We start from the raw sequence: 17,621 nt of genomic DNA, 5'->3' as shown, positions 1-17,621 counted from the left end.
GGGATTCGCAGTGGAAGTGACGTATAAGCGCCACGCGCAGCAAAACTGAGCGCGGGAGGTAACGCCCACTGACGGCAGAGGGCGCGTGCTCCCGGCAGGCTGTGCGCGAGCGCGAACCTTCCACCCGAGCGTGAGGAGCTCGCTGCCGCTGAGAGCGCGGGAGGCCGCCTCGCGAGGTACCGTGTAGACTTAAGTGCCGGCCAGGGAAACCCACCGAGGGGTTGGGTGCCCCTCGGACCCTGGAGTTAGAAAGTGAGGGCTTTGGGACCAGCTCCCCCTCAGAGACCCAGGACCTCTCCCTCCGCACTGCTGCCCTTGGCGCGGATGGTTCTGTGATGGGGGTTGGCTAGCAGCGCCCCTGGCCTCTACCCACTAGATGCCAGGCGACCGAAAATGCCCCCAGACTTTGCCCACTGTCCCCCAATCGCCTCTCCCGCATAAGGACTGTGCCAGGGTAGTGCAGGCCAGTAGGTCTTTAAGGCGCCACCCCCTGTCGTGTAGCAGCGCAGCCTGTGAAGTGGGCATTGGCATCTTTTATACAAATGTAGTAAAGTAGACCCACGTTGCTAAATCAGCTGAGGAACTCGTTGAAGACAGTGAAATGTCACCCCCTGCTCCCCTCCCAGCTTTGGTGCTGGTATTTTCGAGCATCCCAAGGTGCAGCCAGGGGTGGGAACCTGTGCCCGGAGTCAGGCATTCGTGGTAGAACCCAGCTCAGGTCTGGTTCCAAAGCCCTTGTGCTTTCTGGTTTTAAAAGGGTGAATATTTCTGCTGGAGAAAAATATCATAAGCCTTTTATACCCCTGTGATTAAAAGCCATTTGGAGGGACTTCCCTAGCGTTCCAATGTTTAAGACTTTGCCTTCCAATGTAGGGGGTGTGGGTTCGATAACTGGTTGGGGAGCTAAGATCCCACCTGCCTCCAGGCCAAAAAACCAAAACATAAAGCAGAAGCAGTATTGTAACAAATTCAATGAAGACTTTAAAAAGGGTCCCCGTCAAAAAAAAAAAATCTAAAAAAAAAAAAGCCATTTGGAATGATAGATATGTATTACTGTATTTTTACAAAAGGCACGGTATTAATTAGCCTATCAATACTATGGAAAGACCTTTTTTTTTTTTTTTTTTTTTGCGGTACGCGGGCCTCTCACTGCTGCGGCCCCTCCCGCTGCGGAGCACAGGCTCCGGACGCGCAGGACCAGCGGCCACGGCCCACGGGCCCAGCCGCTCCGCGGCACGTGGGATCCTCCCAAACCAGGGCACGAACCCGCGCCCTCCGCATCGGCAAGCGGACTCCCAGCCACTGCGCCACCAGGGAAGCCCAAGACCATTTTTTTATGATGTATAGATTACATTATTCTAAGACGTTAGAATGAAGTACTCTTCTAGAATATGACTACTTTTTAAGGTATTCTTTACCTAAAAATACACACTTTGGGATCGTTTGTGTTTCACAACCTGGAATTAACAGTATGCCTGCATACTTCTAAAAGGAATTGTACAAAACTGCATACCTCATTCCACTTTTTTGTGTTAAAACACAAAATTTTCTATCATAATTTTTTTGGGCTGTGCCATGCGGCTTGTGGGATCTCAGTTCCCTGACCAGGGATTGAACCTGGGCCCCAGCAGTGAAAGCCCAGAATCCTAACCACTGGACCACCAGGAAATTACCAATCACAAACTTTAAAGGATGTACCATCTAGATGATCATAAATGTTGGCATTTTAAAATGCACATCACTCTTAAAAGTACTGAAAGAAATCTAAATTTAATAGCATTTTCATACCCATAAACATCTATTTAAAAATACATGAATAAACTAAAAAATTGAAAATTTTCTTTTGCTTTTTCTCCCTAAATTCATAATTATATTTCTATTCTACTTTCTCCACAGAATTTCATTCTAACATATATATATGATCAAAAACTTTTGAGTAATCTGTCATGTTTCTGTGCAACACAAAAATATAATCTGAAAATGAAATTTAAAAATTTTTCATAATACTGTAAGTCTACATTTCTTTCCAGATTTAAAATTACCTTTATTTCTACTCACTTGGCAAATAAAAGAATATATTCCATGCGTTCATAAATAGTAAACAAAAGAATGTTACTGAAAGTGTATAGAATGAAAGAGATGGGGCTGTTCCTCCCCTCATGCCAATTCATGTATCTATGAGTAAATATTACATATTGCTAGAATGAGACAGATTCAGTCCCAATTTTATGGGTTTTTTCATAGATGTAAGCTGAGTGAGATACCTTGTTCATAGCAAGATACACATGAAGGGGTTTTGTCACTGCAGTGTCTCTTAACTTTTTAAACTCCTTTCCACACCAGAAATCACCTAGTAAGCAACAAATTTTTTTTTAATTATCACCTGACAGTTTGGTTAGGAAGAACCTCCTTTAGTTCTGTTGAAAATAGAAATTTTTTTTTTTTTTTTTTTTTTTTTTTGCTGTACGCGGGCCTCTCACTGCTGTGGCCTCTCCCGTTGCGGAGCACAGGCTCCGGACACACAGGCTCTGCGGCCATGGGTCGCGGGCCCAGCCGCTCCGCGGCATGTGGGATCTTCCGGGATAGGGGCACGAACCCGTGTCCCCTGCATCGGCAGGCGGACTCTAAACCACTGCGCCACCAGGGAAGCCCGAAAATAGAAAATTTGAAACCACCTGACTAGCAGAATTTGTTAGCCAAGTCATTAAAGCTGTGTTCTCAGTTTCTGGAAAGTATACCAAAAGTCTTAACTAAGATTTACTAAATAACTGTTAAACTTCTTGACTGAAAGCACATTCTCCTAAGTACATGTGGAAGTGGAAGATCTGGCAAATGATTTGCTTCACACTAATTTTGCCTGCATACCCGTTTTAAACGGGCTTCTAATCACTGTTGAAGCTTAGCAGGTAAAAGCCTGATAGCAGGGGTAAGCTGGGACAAAGTGAGAGAATAGCACGGACATATATACACTACCAAACGTAAAATAGAGAGCTAGTGGGAAGCAGCCGCATAGCACAGGGAGATCAGCTGTGCTTTGTGACCACCTAGAGGGGTGGGAGGGAGACGCAAGAGCGAGGGGATATATGTATACATACAGCTGATTCACTTTGTTATACTAACACAGCAGAAACTAACACACCATTGTAAAGCAATTATACTCCAATAAAGATGTTAAAAAAAATCCTAATAACATGACTGAGCAGAAACTTGAAGGGATGAGTGTTTGGCTAGTCATGTTTATAAAAAGCCAAAGTAGAGATGGAATCAAGATACAAAAGCTCTAGTAGAAAAAGATCTCAGAGTTGGCAAAGGGCTGTTTTGAAAACACCAAGATGGGGGCAGGAAGTATACAGAAACTACTTTCTGCTCAATTTTGAACCTAAATCTACTCTCTAAAAAAAGTGTATTTAAAAGGAAAAAAAAAAAAGACTGATAGGGATAGGTAGTTAATAGTAAAGCCATGTTGCTGAGAAGAAAAAAGAATTTAATCCCTTAGAAAGATGCATGATTAGGTCTGAAATAATACAGTGATTGTTGAGAAGTAATGAAGGCACAGTTATAGTTAGCGTAATTTTAAAAACTGAAGGTGGGTGGTACTCTGACATTTTAGCAGCCCCAGAAAAGTTGCAGAAATTCAGAAAAATTCAGAAATTGATTTGCTTGAAAGTTGATCTGAAATACCAGCCTCATTTTCATACTAGCATGCCTGTACAGAGAGCCCTCTAGTGGTTTCTTTATTAAAACTTAATGCCGTCAACTTCTTTCAACTATTCAACTATCTGGGAGGTGATACGAGAAAAAAAATTTTTTGAACACTTCCAGGGTAACCTGTTCCATTTCTTGAATTTTAAATTATTAGAGAGCATTATTCAAAACCTATATTAAGCTCCTCTATTAAGACCAAAACCATTCAAAGGAATATGAGGTCTGAGAAATTGAATTCTCTGTTGATTTAGTCCATTTGGAGGGCCATTCAACACCTATTATTTTCAGCAGCACTAAAATAGAAACGAAGGTTGAATTGGCTCTGTATTCTAAACAGTGAAAAAGAGCAAGTTGTCATAAAGTTTTGTTCTTTGATCCTACCCCTGCCTGCCAGATTCCCATTTAAGTATATTTTTGGCCACATTAACGCTTCTTGTGGGATGTTAGTTCCCTGACCAGGGATCGAACCTGGGCCCTGGCAATGAAAGCGCCTAACCACCGGACCGCCAGGGAATTCCCTTAAGTATTATCATAGTAACTTACATTTGCTAGGGAACTGATGAAGAGTGAGCCAGGAAATGTGAAAATCCTAACCATATCCTCTTATCCTCTCCATCACCTTATCTGTGAAATGGTGGTAGTTATGGATATGCCCTACCTAGCTCTGGCTATTGTGGTAAAGATGAAAGAAGGTAATATATGAGAGTACCTTTAAAACAAGATTTATTTAGATTTAAATGAGCAACTATTACTCATCCCTATTTCCAAAGCAGACAGTCAAATTAACCTGATTAATAGACACAGCTCAGCAGTGATATGGCCACTGGCAGTCCTAGAAAGAATGCATTCTTTCTGCAGAGGAACAGGAAAGACTTGTATGTTACTTACCTACCTACGTACTCTATATTCTTTATTTACCAGAAGATAGTAGTGTCTACATACTTCCCTTTTCCTCTAGTAACTGGGAAAATGGTAGAAGTTTGTTCTTGCTTTGTGTGTGTGTATAAGTATATATATCTGTGTGTATGTATATACTTATGTATGTTCTATCCCCTGCCCCAAATATCAGCATACTACAGTACTACCATTGGCTTAATTAGAAAGTATGCTGTGTTGGCCACTGTGTCCACTTCTGTCCCCATTACTTAAGTAGAAACCTTATGTGAATGTGGTTTAACTTAAGGATGTCATGTGCTATGCTGATCAAAATTTCACCTTTCCTTGTTTTTACTCCTCTCTTCTAATTGGCATGATAGAAAAACAAAGTCAATGATTTCTTTTATGTTAAAAATGAGCAAAAGGGCTTCCCTGGTGGCGCAGTGGTTGAGAGTCCGCCTGCCGATGCAGGGGACACAGGTTCGTGCCCCAGTCTGGGAAGATCCCACATGCCGCGGAGTGGCTGGGCCCGTGAGCCATGGCCGTTGAGCCTGCGCGTCCGGAGCCTGTGCTCCGCAACGGGAGAGGCCACAACAGTGAGAGGCCCACATACCGCAAAAAAAAAAAAGAGCAAAAGGGCTTCCCTGGTGGCGCAGTGGTTGAGAGTCTGCCTGCCGATGCAGGGGACACGGGTTCATGCCCCGGTCCGGGAAGATCCCACATGCCGCAGAGTGGCTGGGCCCGTGAGCCGTGGCCACTGGGCCTGCGCGTCCGGAGCCTGTGCTCCGCAACAGGAGAGGCCACAACAGTGAGAGGCCCGCGTACCACAAAAAAAAACACAAAAAACAAAAAGACCAGAAAATAGTACTTGATGCTATCAGGCAATTAGATCTTTGCTTAAGAAAAGCAAGATTTGTGACTAAAAGGAAACATTTTCTTGGAACCAACCTTTCATCGCTAGGACTTAAAATTCCTTTTTAAAAAATAACTTTCCATAAGTCAAAACTAGCATCTTTACAAATACTAGCAGAGCCACTAAATGAAATATTAACAGCAAAACAAAAAACACAATTAAGAAGTTGAATATTTTATTATTAAACTGTTTCTTATTTTCCTGCAAGGCTGTTGCTTCACTGTATAAAAATAGCACCAGCAAACACAGTACATTGCAAAATTAAAATAGTAATGTTCTTCACTGGACACTATACAACTAACAAACTTTTCTCCACTGTCATTTATTTCCAGTGGCAAGTTCATTGAGTATTTTGACCCAAATCCAGGGATGGCTGTAAGCAAGTTACAATACTATATAAAGTTAAGATAACAATGTTATCCTTGAATTAATTTTTATAACTAGTTTTACCACAGATAATTTCAGGAATTCTGAGTATTATAACTGGAGACTAGCCTAAAAATCACAGGGTGTTGTGAAAAAGATGCATGGTGTTTATGTGAAATCATTAGGAAGTTAAGGGGTATTTTCTTCAGGCAACATTGTTGCTAAAAGTTGCTTTTTAAAAATCTATTCACCACTAATTTAAGACAACTATACTAGATTAAGTTGTTTCCAACTAGTTTATTTAGGGGTTCCATTTTCACTCCTCAATAGATTTTATGTATTTCTCATATGCTTCTTCACTCATTAGTTCATCTAGTTCTGAAGGGTTACTGAGTGTCATCTTGATCAGCCAACCTGCAACCAAAAAAAAGTATCTTATATTAGTATCTTATGTTCCAAATCACCTTTTTAAAGAGAAAGTCAAATTCATTCAAAATGTAAATTCTGAGTGCCTCAAAATTAACTTACTATTCTTTACATAAATCACTCATTATTTGTTCAAAGAGCTTTAAATTTTAGCCTTAAGAATTAAATTAATATTCCTTACATATCATAACTGAAAAGAACCAGAAGAAATTCTACCATAATGGATTAAGAACTTCTAGGCTGTAATAAGCATCAACAACTTTACACACGGATCCAAATACACAAGGCCAGGTATATCTTTAACAAAAGGAACACCAACACTGTGACTACTTAGATTAATGGCATTAGAAAGCTTTAGTAGAGAGAAGTAGGTGATAGGAAACAGAGAACTACAACCTAATGCTAATTTTGCATCTTGTTGGCTGTGTGACCTTAGCAGAGAAATCCTTTGGCCTCAATTCATCTACAAAATGGAAAAAATTGCTGCTAGCTTACCTTACTACATTATTATGAAGATGAAAATGTGAGAAAACTGAAAATTAATGTAATAAATGTTATTCTATTACCACCTACATCACACAATGTGATTAGATGCTTTATGACTGAAGAGGTAAATACTCTGAAGTGTTTACAATGAGTCTACACTATGATACTAAGAACCCTATAAAATAAGGAAATGCTTTTATTGACAGAGATTTTAAACATAACCTTATATATTCAGCTAAACTGTTTTCCCTTTTTAAAGCAGAATATCTCTATTTAGTACCAAGAAGGGCAAAAAGAAGTCACCATCAGCTAAAGATTGCTTTAAATTCTAGATTAAATGTTAACTGCAGCAAACAATCCTTAAAAAAATTTCTAGCAACAACTTACCATCTTCATAACAAGATTTGTTGACAAGTCCTGGATTTTCTGCTAGAGCTTCATTAATTTCAGTTACTTCTCCTGATAGAGGAGAATAGAGTTCACTAGCAGCTTTCACACTTTCCAAAGCACCAAATTCCTCTAAATTGAGAAAATTAAAGAAAATATTAAATGTCAAGTTAGTGACCCCAAAATACAAAATATGGAGAAGTGATCACCTCTAATACAGTAATGATAGAAATTCCTAAATATCTTTAATTAAAGTAAAACCATAGGTTTTGTCATGCAAGATCTTCATTTATACAGTCTGTAGCCTGACAACATGGCCCCATCCAAAGAGCACAGGGTAACTAGAACACAAGTAGAAAACCAGTCTGATTTGCTAAAGGGGTCAGAGGATGGAGTGTGGGCCCCCAAGGTGGCTGGAAATTGAGGGTTGAAATTCTAGAAAGAAGGGAGCAATAGTTTAGAGAAAAAGTAGTCAGTATAGAGATCTCAAAATGATCCACAGACCCACATGTTGGAATTAGCAGAGAACCTTAAAATAGCTACTGTAAGTATGTTCAAAGACCAAAAAAAAAACAAGAACAAAAAACCAGTGAGTGAATATATGGGGAAATTCTTGCAAAGAAATTATAATTTTTTAAATGGACATTCTAGAACTGGAAAGCATAATATCTAAAATAAAACATTCACTAGATGGCATTAACAGTAGACTGGATACTGTGCAGAAGGGTCAGTGAACATGAAGATCATCTGAAACCAACCAATATGAAGAATAATTTGAAAAGAAAAAAAAAGACTGAAAAATTAACAGAGCCCTGGGATTTCCCTGGTGGCACAGTGGTTAAGAATCCACCTGCCAATGCACGGGACATGGATTTGAGCCCTGGTCTGGCAAGATCCCACATGCCACAGAGCAACTAAGCCCGTGGGCCACAACTACCGAGTCTGCACTCTAGAGCCCGCGAGCCACAACTACTGGAGCCCGTGCACCTAGAGCCCGTGCTCTGCAACAATAGAAGCCACTGCAATAAGAAGCCTGCGTACTGCAACGAAGAGTAGCCCCTGGTCGCCACAACTAGAGAAAGCTTGCATGCAGCAACGAAGACCCAATCCGCCAAAAATAAAAATAAATAAATAAATAAATAAAACAGAGCCCTGCTCACCTACAGGACAAAATCAAGTGATCTGAACTGAATGTGATGAATACAACACACCAAAGTTTGTGGGGGCAGAGCTAAAAGAGTGCTTAGAAGGAAATAATATCTTTAGGCGTTATTTAAAAAGAACATCTTAAAATCAATGACCTGGCTTCTAAAGACACTAGAAAATGAACAAAAGCAGTCAGTTTATGGAAAGGAGGCAACATTAGAAAAAAGGGATGACACTGGTGATTTTTTTTAAATGATTTTTAGCCTTGAAGAAAGGACACTGATCTGTGCCAGGTGGAGCAGCCAAAATTCTGAAAGAAAATCTCAGTCTTACTGGTTTAAAGGCCTAGGAGACAAGAGTTTGGAGCCACCATAGCTACTGGAAAGTGAGCTGGAAATCTCATTAAGGATAGAGATAAAAAGGAGAGCCCCAAATTCTGTCCAGGTCTCTGAATGATCCCTGGATCATATGTGCATGGGGCAGACTCCAAATGTCCTAGATAAAGCTAGAAGAATCAGACTAAGATTTTAGCTGCCACTCACCACAAGGGAGACAGCATTTTACAGTATGGATAAAAGAAGTCCAGTAAAAAAACCCTGAAAACCAACAAAACCACAAGTTTCCAGAAGCTAGAAAAAGGAAATTAAATCTAAGTAAGTTGGAGGAAGAAAATAAAGATATGAAAGAACAAATGAAATGGAAAATAAGAGAAAATTTAACATAGCAGAAATTTGGTTCTTTCAAAAGATTGATAAATTTGATAGAGCTAGCAGACTGATTGAGAAGAGAAAATTACCACCAATATGAAGGAATGAAAAAGGAGTCCTTACTACAGATCGTATGGGTATAAAAGGATAATAAATGAAAAATATGAGCATCTTTATGCTGAATATAACAACATGAAATGGAAAAATTTCTCAAAACCAATGTAAGGTAATATAGAAAATCTGAATATATATTAAAGAAATTTGTATCAAAAACCTTCCTACAAAGAAATCTGGCTCATATTCCACCAGTTAATTCTATCAAGCAATTAAAGAAGAAACAACACTGATCTTGCACATTCTTTCAGAAAAAGAAAAGAGGTAGGAATATTTCTAAACTTATTCTATATAACAGATATAACAGATTCCAAAATTTGACAAAGCCATTTTAAGAAATGACCAATATCTCTCATGAACATAATGTACAAATTAGCAAATCAAATCCAGCAGTATGTTTTTAGAGATAATTTTTAATTTTTGTATCATGACTACCAGGAATGCAAGGTTGGTTAAACATTAAAAAATGAATCACCATTCATCACATTAACAAGAAAAACCCTTCGATCATGTCAATAGATGGAGAAAATGAATTTGACAAAAATTCAACATCCACAAATGATAATTCTCAGCAAACTAGATATAGAAAGGAACTGCTTCATCTGATAATGGGCATCTATGAAAAACTCCACAGCTAAATATCATACCTAATGATGAAATACTATATCTCTGCGAACCTTGGTATGGGCCACAGTTGCTCACTTTCTCAGTTCACAGTGCCCTGAGTGTCTCAGTAAGGTTTTGTGGTAATCTCTAGACCAAAACAAATACCTAACACTTCAATTTATTGAAGGTCCAAACTACTTAGTAAGTTTTTATATCCTATCCTAACAATTGAGTAGCAGTTTGAAAAAATTAACACACATATATTGAACAAAAAAGAATTTTCATTTTTAATTACAATTTACAGATATGTGTCTGTGGCATACTGTATTAAGTTCTCCATCAGGGAATCAGGTCACATCAATCATTGCCGTACCTGATGTTCCATGCCAATTGTGCAGTACTTGCTTCAAAGTCACATTACGCAAAGTAATATAGTAAGATCCAACATTGAAATTGTTACCTCCATTGTTTATTAGTTTGTGTTGTGTCCAACAGATGTTAAAAATTAAAAATACCCCACAGCACCTCATGGCACTAGGGTATATAGTCTGGGAACTATGAAGACAGACAAAAGATTTCTTAGAGAAGACAATGTTCCATACATATATATGACAAAATATTCATAAAACACATTTCTGAAAAAGGATTTGTGTCTAGAATTTAAAATGATGCCTAAAAATCAATGGTAAAAAGATAACCCAAGTAAAAGACTAGAGACTTCACAAAAAAAGATGTGAGTGGCAAAAAGCACATGGAAAGGTGAACAATAATCTGTCCTAGGGAAATGCAAGTTAAAACCACAATGAAATATGCAGCACCTGGAACTCTCTCATACTGTTGGTGAGAGTGTAAAATGGTATAACCTCTTTGGCAAACATGATGGGACTTTGCAGCATAAAAAAGCAAAATACTGATCACTCAATATGAATAAATCTCAAAATTATGACATTAGACAGATGAAGCCAGACATAATACATATTGTGTGATTCCTTTTAAATGAAGCTAAAGAACAGGCAAAACTAATCTATGGTGACAGAAATCAGAAGTGGTTGTATATTGAGAAGAGTTTTGATTGGCAAGGTTTACACAGTGTATAAACACAGTTGTCAAAACTCTGGCTTATACAATTAAGATCCATGCATTTTCACTGTATGTAAATTTTGTATCACTTTAAAAAATACCTTTAGCAGAAAGTTTAAAGAAAGCATTCATTAGTTTAAGGGTATTACTCAACATATTTAGATTAATAGAATTTTTTCTATACTAGAAGCACAAAAAGTAGGTTCATGCTCCTCACTTGCTATAAAGAGATGTTCAGAAATTTCTGATCTGCTTGAGAACAGCAAAGTGCATACACAGTAAATAAAACATGATTAAAGAAAACAGATACTTAAATTCTGTCGGACTATCTTACATAGGTAAAGGAACCCATGAATAATAATATACGTGGTTCCACTGGCTGACATTTATCAAGCACTAATCTTATGCTGGATATTATGCTAATTTCATTTAATCCTTACAGCTACTCTATGAAGTATTATTATCCCAACTTACAGATGAGACCTACATTAAGTAATCTCTCCCAAATCACACAGCTGATATGTTGAGAGGCCAGGATTTAAAACCAGATTCTGACTCAGAAGCCCATGTTCTATCCTGATATTCTTTACTGCCTCCAAAGAAAGACAGATTTTATTTTTTAAACTTCAGAGACTTCAGCTATATTATACTATATCAACGTGTGGCGGGGAGGGTGCTAAGAGCCATTTCCCTCTACTTCCTGCCTTCCATTGTAAGGTCTGAAAATGCTCATTATTCTCCTCACCATCATTCCTTACAGTTAGGCATGGCAATACGACTTGGACTTGGCTAAATTGATAAAAGAAAAGGTGATCTGAGAGATTTCTGGTTGAGATATTTGTTTCCGATAAAGAGACAAAGAGAGTCTGTCCTTCTCTTCCTACTTTTGGATACTGTCATTGAGAACATGATGCTTGAAAGTTCTGCTGCCATTCTGTGACCTCTCACATGCTGAGGCAGAAAAAGTAAGAGAGAGGTTGTGTCCTTGATAATCTTCACTGAACCACTGAGTCAATCCTATATCCACCTGTTTCCAAGATTGCTTGTATGAGATATGATAAACCCCTGTTGGTTGATCTACTCTTATGTAAGTTTTCTGTTACTTGAGGAAAAAGCACTCTAAATGATCCTGGGTACAAACAAGTTATTATGCAAGATAAAGAAAATTCATGGCATGAATCATGACATACCAAGATGAGAAAAACACTCACCTTGTTTGTTCAATTTTGTCCCAACTTCAGGCAGACTACAGTAAACAACATCTCCCAAAGCTTCCTTTAAAAAACAAAAACAAAACACCAAACCTCTAAGAAATCAAATTAAACCTAGTAAATAGGAACAAGCCAAACACTGAATCCCTTTAATTCAGACAGTACATACTTTACATCCGAGGGGCCAAATTCTTTAGTTTTTCTTATAACCCTTTAAAAATGCAAAATTATTCTTACCTCAGGATCTGCAAGAAAACAGGCCACTAGCTCCATTTCCCAGAGGTGGCAGTGACCCCGTCACAAACCATATGCCCCCTAAAGGATTACTAGCTCCTCTAAGAACACACTTTGTGCTTTTCCACCTCTGCAATTTTACTGAGGCCATTTCCCCTACTGCATCTGCTGACTAATAAGTAATGATCTCTCCATCAGGTGAGGGGGTTACAACGCCTTGTACTACTCAAGGCACCCGTCACACAATGTTTTGTATGTCATTTTCCATGTAGTTGATTCCCCCTCATAAACTCCAGGAGGGGAGGACAATACTTATGCAATATTTCACAAAGCATGCTGTACTGGGCCTCAGTAGGTACACAGATATGCCCATGAAGATATAGTTGTCATTGATTCTCAGTACCTGAGATCGCAACATTTCTGAAGAATACTGTATACTCCCATCAGTTAATATCCCCTGCCCCACCCAGAGATCCAGCTGAAAATCAGTGATGCATGCTGCTATTTGGCTTCTCAAGTTTTCTTTTACACAATATCTCAATATGGGATCAGTGGCAATAAGGGAATTAGTAGAGACAAACTCTAAATAAAAGGTTTATCTTTGTGTAATCTGTGCCAATCTAGGTGTTCCCTCTTCAAGTCCCCAGATCACGTGTCGACCATTGTTATACACAAAACACTGTCAACACTCCAGCCCTTTTGCTTACTCTGCTTCTTTCCTTAACTGCCCCAACATGAAACAAACATTTCTCTCTAATCTAATTTTTAATTTGAAGTGTTAACCTTTCAATATCTCTAAAAACACTATATGCTGCCCTAACTAAACTATGTTTTACTTTTTCCATCTATGACTGATGTTCTTCTTAGGGCCTTTAAAGGGCCCAAAGTAATACTAAGGGACAGAATAAACAATTTTTAAAAGGTAAAGCAATCCAATTTAGGCAAGAGCAGACTGAAATATTTCAAGACAATCCGATACCTGTGCAAAACTGCTGATTCCCACTGTTCCAACACCGTTTTCTGTTGTTACCCATTCATGTTTGTCTGTGAATTTACGACCTAAAATAGAAGACCAATATTTCAGAAACGCAGTGGCATCACTTCTTAAAAAGCATTTTTTTACATATCAATGCTGTCAAAGGGCAAGACCTTCCCAGTATTTGTGTTTCACTTATTGGCATTGCCATTCAACAGTATACTGCCCAGGACAAAAGAGATCATGTGAGAAGACACATCTCAACAATGGTATCATTTAGGCAAAGATGGCTTGATGTGAACACCTTTGCATCTTTTGGAGATATATTATTTGCCCTTCACATTACTCAGTCTAAATCACACACACACACACACACAAATTTTGCAGCACATTTCAAATATATATTTATCTATTACTGGTCTGTCATACAAAGGAAGTCTGTCCCTCTGAAGAGTGATGAGGTTTTGGGAGGAGCATAAAGACCGCTCATAAATGATTTAACCTAAAAAATTATGTGCCTCTTTAGGTAGAGCTGTGTGGAATCTTAACAGGAATAAAATTGACCTGGAACAATTATAACTTGACTAAGTTCTTGATTCCACCTTAAATGAATTCAAGTTCCCCCTTGAGGAAAGTGGCTACCATCATTTAAAGAAGCAAACTATACGATCAGAACTCAATAGTCACCTCAGAGCTAAGACATTAAATGGCAGAAAGGCAGCCTCTGCTCGACATTCATTGGACAGGTTAGGCCTTGGCTTTATGGGCTGCTTCTCTTCAAATACACGGATGGCCAAAATACTCAAGGATTCTTGGAAAAAAGACCTGCCAAAGTTCGAGTGATGTGAAAAAAATTCCTTACGATTTAATGTCAAAAGTACTTGCTTAAAATAATACATTTAAAAAAAAAAACTTACCTTCTTAAATATATATCACATTCTGAAGTGAAGCAGTATTTTTCCAAAAATACTACATCGTAAGTTAATAAGAAAATGGCTCGTTAATTTCAATACTGTTTTACAATAAGCATTGCTGGTTCACCCTTACCCAAAAGATAACTGTACTTAAAACATTAAACTGCCTTGATTACACAGCTCTGATACACAGCAGAGTGTAAATAAAGAGTATTTCTTTCTTTTACTCCCAATCATTAAAAAACTTTAATATCATACTCCTCAGTGGAAGAGGTTGCAAAATCTGCCACAAAGTAACTTGCTTTGCTTCACTCCACTTCAAATTCCTAAATGCTTCAGGTCAACGTGTGTTTCCCTAAGAAAGTGTGTTTGTACTTAGTGTTCTGACTGCAACCCATTCTCCCCGCCGCCTTTTCTTGACTTTCAGATCTCAATTTAGCAGCTCTGCCTGCCAGATGCCTTATGCAGCCCTCCAAGCCTGGGTTCCTGGGCCGTCTAACCTGCTCCCACAGCACTCTGCACCACTCTCCCACCCCATTCCCCCCACACACTCACAGCACTTTACAGTTTCCCCCAGGCAGTAGACCAAGTACAAAGCAAGAGCAGGCTTTATCTCATCTGTATTCCCAGTTCAAAACACAGTACTTGGCATATAGTAAGCACTCAAAAGCTGGAGTGAAGTAATTTTTTTTTTTAAGTTTAAGAGGATGCTCAGCAAAACATCTAATATATAGTTATTTGGCTACAGGACTCAATTCTCCCTAACATTCTGTCACAACTCTAAAACTGGCAGTTTAAATCTAATATACCTTTTAAAAGTAAGGACTGGACAACCATAAACATATGACTTCTCTGAAATTACTGTCCTGACTTTGGTCTTGCCATCGTACCTAATTGTAAAGATAATCTTAGGAGTAAGAGTGCTCTCACATTCAATTTAGCAGCGGAGCAACCACAAGTTTAGAGGAAAAGGCAGCAACATTGCTAAGCTAAATGCACCTAGGTCCACTTGATTTCAAAGGCCATGAAGTCTTTGTACTAGGCCATGCAATTTAGGCAAAAGACGATGATTCGTACAATTCTCCTTTAACCCTTGGCCCAACAGGAAAAAAGGGAACAGGAGATTAGGTAAATAATTACTTTTCCTCTGAGTCTTGAAAAACATGGGTTTTGGCCCCCCCAAAATTAGGTGTGTTGAGTAATTTATGAGAAGTTTGCATTCTCCTCCCTTCAGTCACTGAGTCAAATAAAATATATTAACATTTGATCAATTTTCCGCTATCTATTTGATTCTATACACTAATATTTAATAAGTAATATTTATCAAGTACTATGCGTCAAGCTATATGTACAGCAGTTACATTATTTCATTTCATCCAACAAATCTGTAAGGTAGGGATTATCATTTCCATTTTTCTGATTAGGGAAACAGACTCAGAAGTTAAGTGACTACCCAAGATGTCACAGCTCGTAAGAGGTGGAGTGAAAATTTGGAACTCAGTCTCTTTAGTATTAAAAACCTAGGTGTTCAACCAGATCATGGGTATTGATATCTTGGGCAATATTTAACTAGATAACAGGAAAATGCAAAAAGCTAGTGATAATGTAACAATGAATAACCAAAATACATAGGTTTGAAATTCCGTTCTTATCTGAGAAATGCTCTTCCCTTGAAATGCCGCACTAAAAGAGCTGAGAGATTATAATGGGTGGGTGGGGTGGGGAGGAGGTAAGCGTCATTATGTTTGACCTTGGACTAAACCTATCAACTTTTCTAGTCCCAAACAGGTTTCTAAAACAACGAACTTAATGAGACAACAGCCACCACAGACCTGTGCTCTGTCAGCAAGAAGCCTGAGTTCTCGGAGGTGCAGTTAGTGTCTCAGGTATTGGTGCAGGAAGTAAAACGGTTTTTCCTCTGCGGTAACGTGTGCTAAAGTAGGACAGATGGCCAAGACATTTACGGGCAGGTCTCCCTGTTACTTCAAGTCCATGTAAGTAAGGCCTCGTTTCAGCCCAACACACATTCACGACTCGATACAGACTTCAGTAGAACGTCTTCTGTGGAGTCCAGTAGAGTTTTATCTCACTGCTTTAGGAAATAGCCGTCTCCAAAGTTGTGCCAGCTTTAGCTGGTAAAAATCTAGACCCAGTGCTTTAAATTTCAATAAATGCTCTTGCTTTACTTTTACTTCAGAATTCAGTGACGATCCGGGTAGCAAAGTAAAGCCTATTATTTGTCTTCACTCTTAGGGTCCACGATGCTCACAAATGCTAGAAACCTAAGGTCAGGAAGGAGCTCGGCGACGCTCGCCCGGGTCTCCAGCAGCGAGCGCCCGACGCTCCTGCCGGAAGCAGCCGGGACACAGCGGCCGCGCGTGTTCTCCAGGCCTCCCCGCCCCCTCCCCCCGCCTCCCAAGCCGCAGGACAAAGACTGCGGGGTCGTCCAAGTCACTCAGGGAGTAGCGGCCTCGCGACACGGGATCCCAGCAACAATAAGCGTGCGCAGGGGTCGCCTGCCTTGACGGGGGCGACCAGCGGCGGGGACCCGAGGTGAGGATCGAGGCCCCAGCCCCTTCCCCCGAGTCAGCTTGGCTCGCCCCACGTGCCCGGCCGCACTTACCCGACAACAGAACGGGGCCGGTGCACAGCGGCCGGACGGCGCCCGCCCGCAGTCCCCAGGGCCACGGCGGGCAGGGCGCGTTGGGCGCAGAGATGGCGCGCAGGCTGCAGACCGCGGCCCGCATGCTCCGCGCCACTCGCAGCGCCATGTTCGCAGGGGTGCAGAGGGTCTCCGCGCAACATCTAGAGCACCCCCGGCCGGAGGGGGCGGGGCGGGGAGGGGGCGGCCCCGGGCCGGAGCGAGCCGGAGCGAGCTGGCTGGACCGGCGCGCAGGGGCGGGGCCCCGGGAGGGGCGGGACCTGGTGGGGCGGCAGGCGGGAGGGGCGTGACACTCGGAACGCTTTGTGGCCCGGAAGGGGCTGCGGCGAGGGGCGGGGACTAGTAAGGGGGCGGGCCGGGCCGGGCCGGCCGTCAGGGGCGGGGCCTCCCGGGAGGCGTGGAGCCACGCCTTCCGGCATTGCTTCTGGGAGAGTGAAAGCGCTAGGTCAGGCCTTCTTGCCTCCGCGACCCAGCCGGGCGGTGAAATGGGCTCCAGTCAGGGGTGGTACTGCTGGGCCAGCGCATTCCAGTGCCCTTGGGCCCTGGGGAAGGCAGGGTGCTCCCAGTTCTGTTAAAAGATTAGTTGCCTCCCTTCTACGAGGATCAAGGTCACCCAGAGCAGGATTCATAGTAGGTCCAAACAATCATGCCAGCCAAAGATGGTTATTGGGCATTGGCCAAAGGCTCGGTGACACAAATGCAGTTTCTCTTTGACTTTTTGAAATATTGAAAACAGTCCAGGAACCCACTTTATTACTTTACAGATCCCAAAAGGCCCACGGTCCCCAAAGAGGGTACAGACAGAATCATGA

General features: G+C 40.7%; 1 protein-coding gene and 1 long non-coding RNA gene across 4 annotated transcripts; one reads left to right on the top strand and one right to left on the bottom strand.

The window, feature by feature from the left end:
- Positions 1-89: 89 nt before the first annotated feature.
- Positions 90-16,485, top strand: LOC308605490. Its single transcript, XR_014013697.1, has 4 exons — positions 90-176; positions 5,827-5,869; positions 15,926-16,033; positions 16,401-16,485. It is a non-coding gene; the product is annotated as an uncharacterized lncRNA (long non-coding RNA).
- On the bottom strand, positions 5,755-17,044 carry GCSH (glycine cleavage system protein H). 3 transcript variants are annotated; one of them, XM_081215555.1, is made up of 6 exons: positions 16,771-17,044; positions 13,237-13,316; positions 12,570-12,660; positions 12,024-12,083; positions 7,160-7,231; positions 5,755-6,274 (listed from the first exon to the last, which is right to left on the bottom strand). In XM_081215555.1, exons 1-6 carry the CDS (start codon positions 16,916-16,918, stop codon positions 6,177-6,179), a joined length of 549 nt encoding a protein of 182 aa, XP_081071681.1. In that variant the 5' UTR covers positions 16,919-17,044; the 3' UTR covers positions 5,755-6,176. The 3 variants fall into 3 exon arrangements, with proteins under 3 accessions (XP_081071681.1, XP_081071682.1, XP_081071683.1); XM_081215556.1 differs by lacking the exon at positions 12,570-12,660 and having other exon boundaries at positions 7,160-7,291; positions 12,024-12,087; XM_081215557.1 differs by lacking the exon at positions 12,570-12,660 and having other exon boundaries at positions 12,024-12,087.
- Between the last annotated feature and the right edge of the window lie 577 nt (positions 17,045-17,621).

The sequence above is a fragment of the Mesoplodon bidens genome, assembly GCF_964165515.1.
Source record: "Mesoplodon bidens genome assembly, chromosome: 18".
NCBI classification, from domain to species: Eukaryota; Metazoa; Chordata; class Mammalia; order Artiodactyla; family Ziphiidae; genus Mesoplodon; species Mesoplodon bidens.
This window is presented reverse-complemented; position numbering and strand designations above follow the sequence as displayed.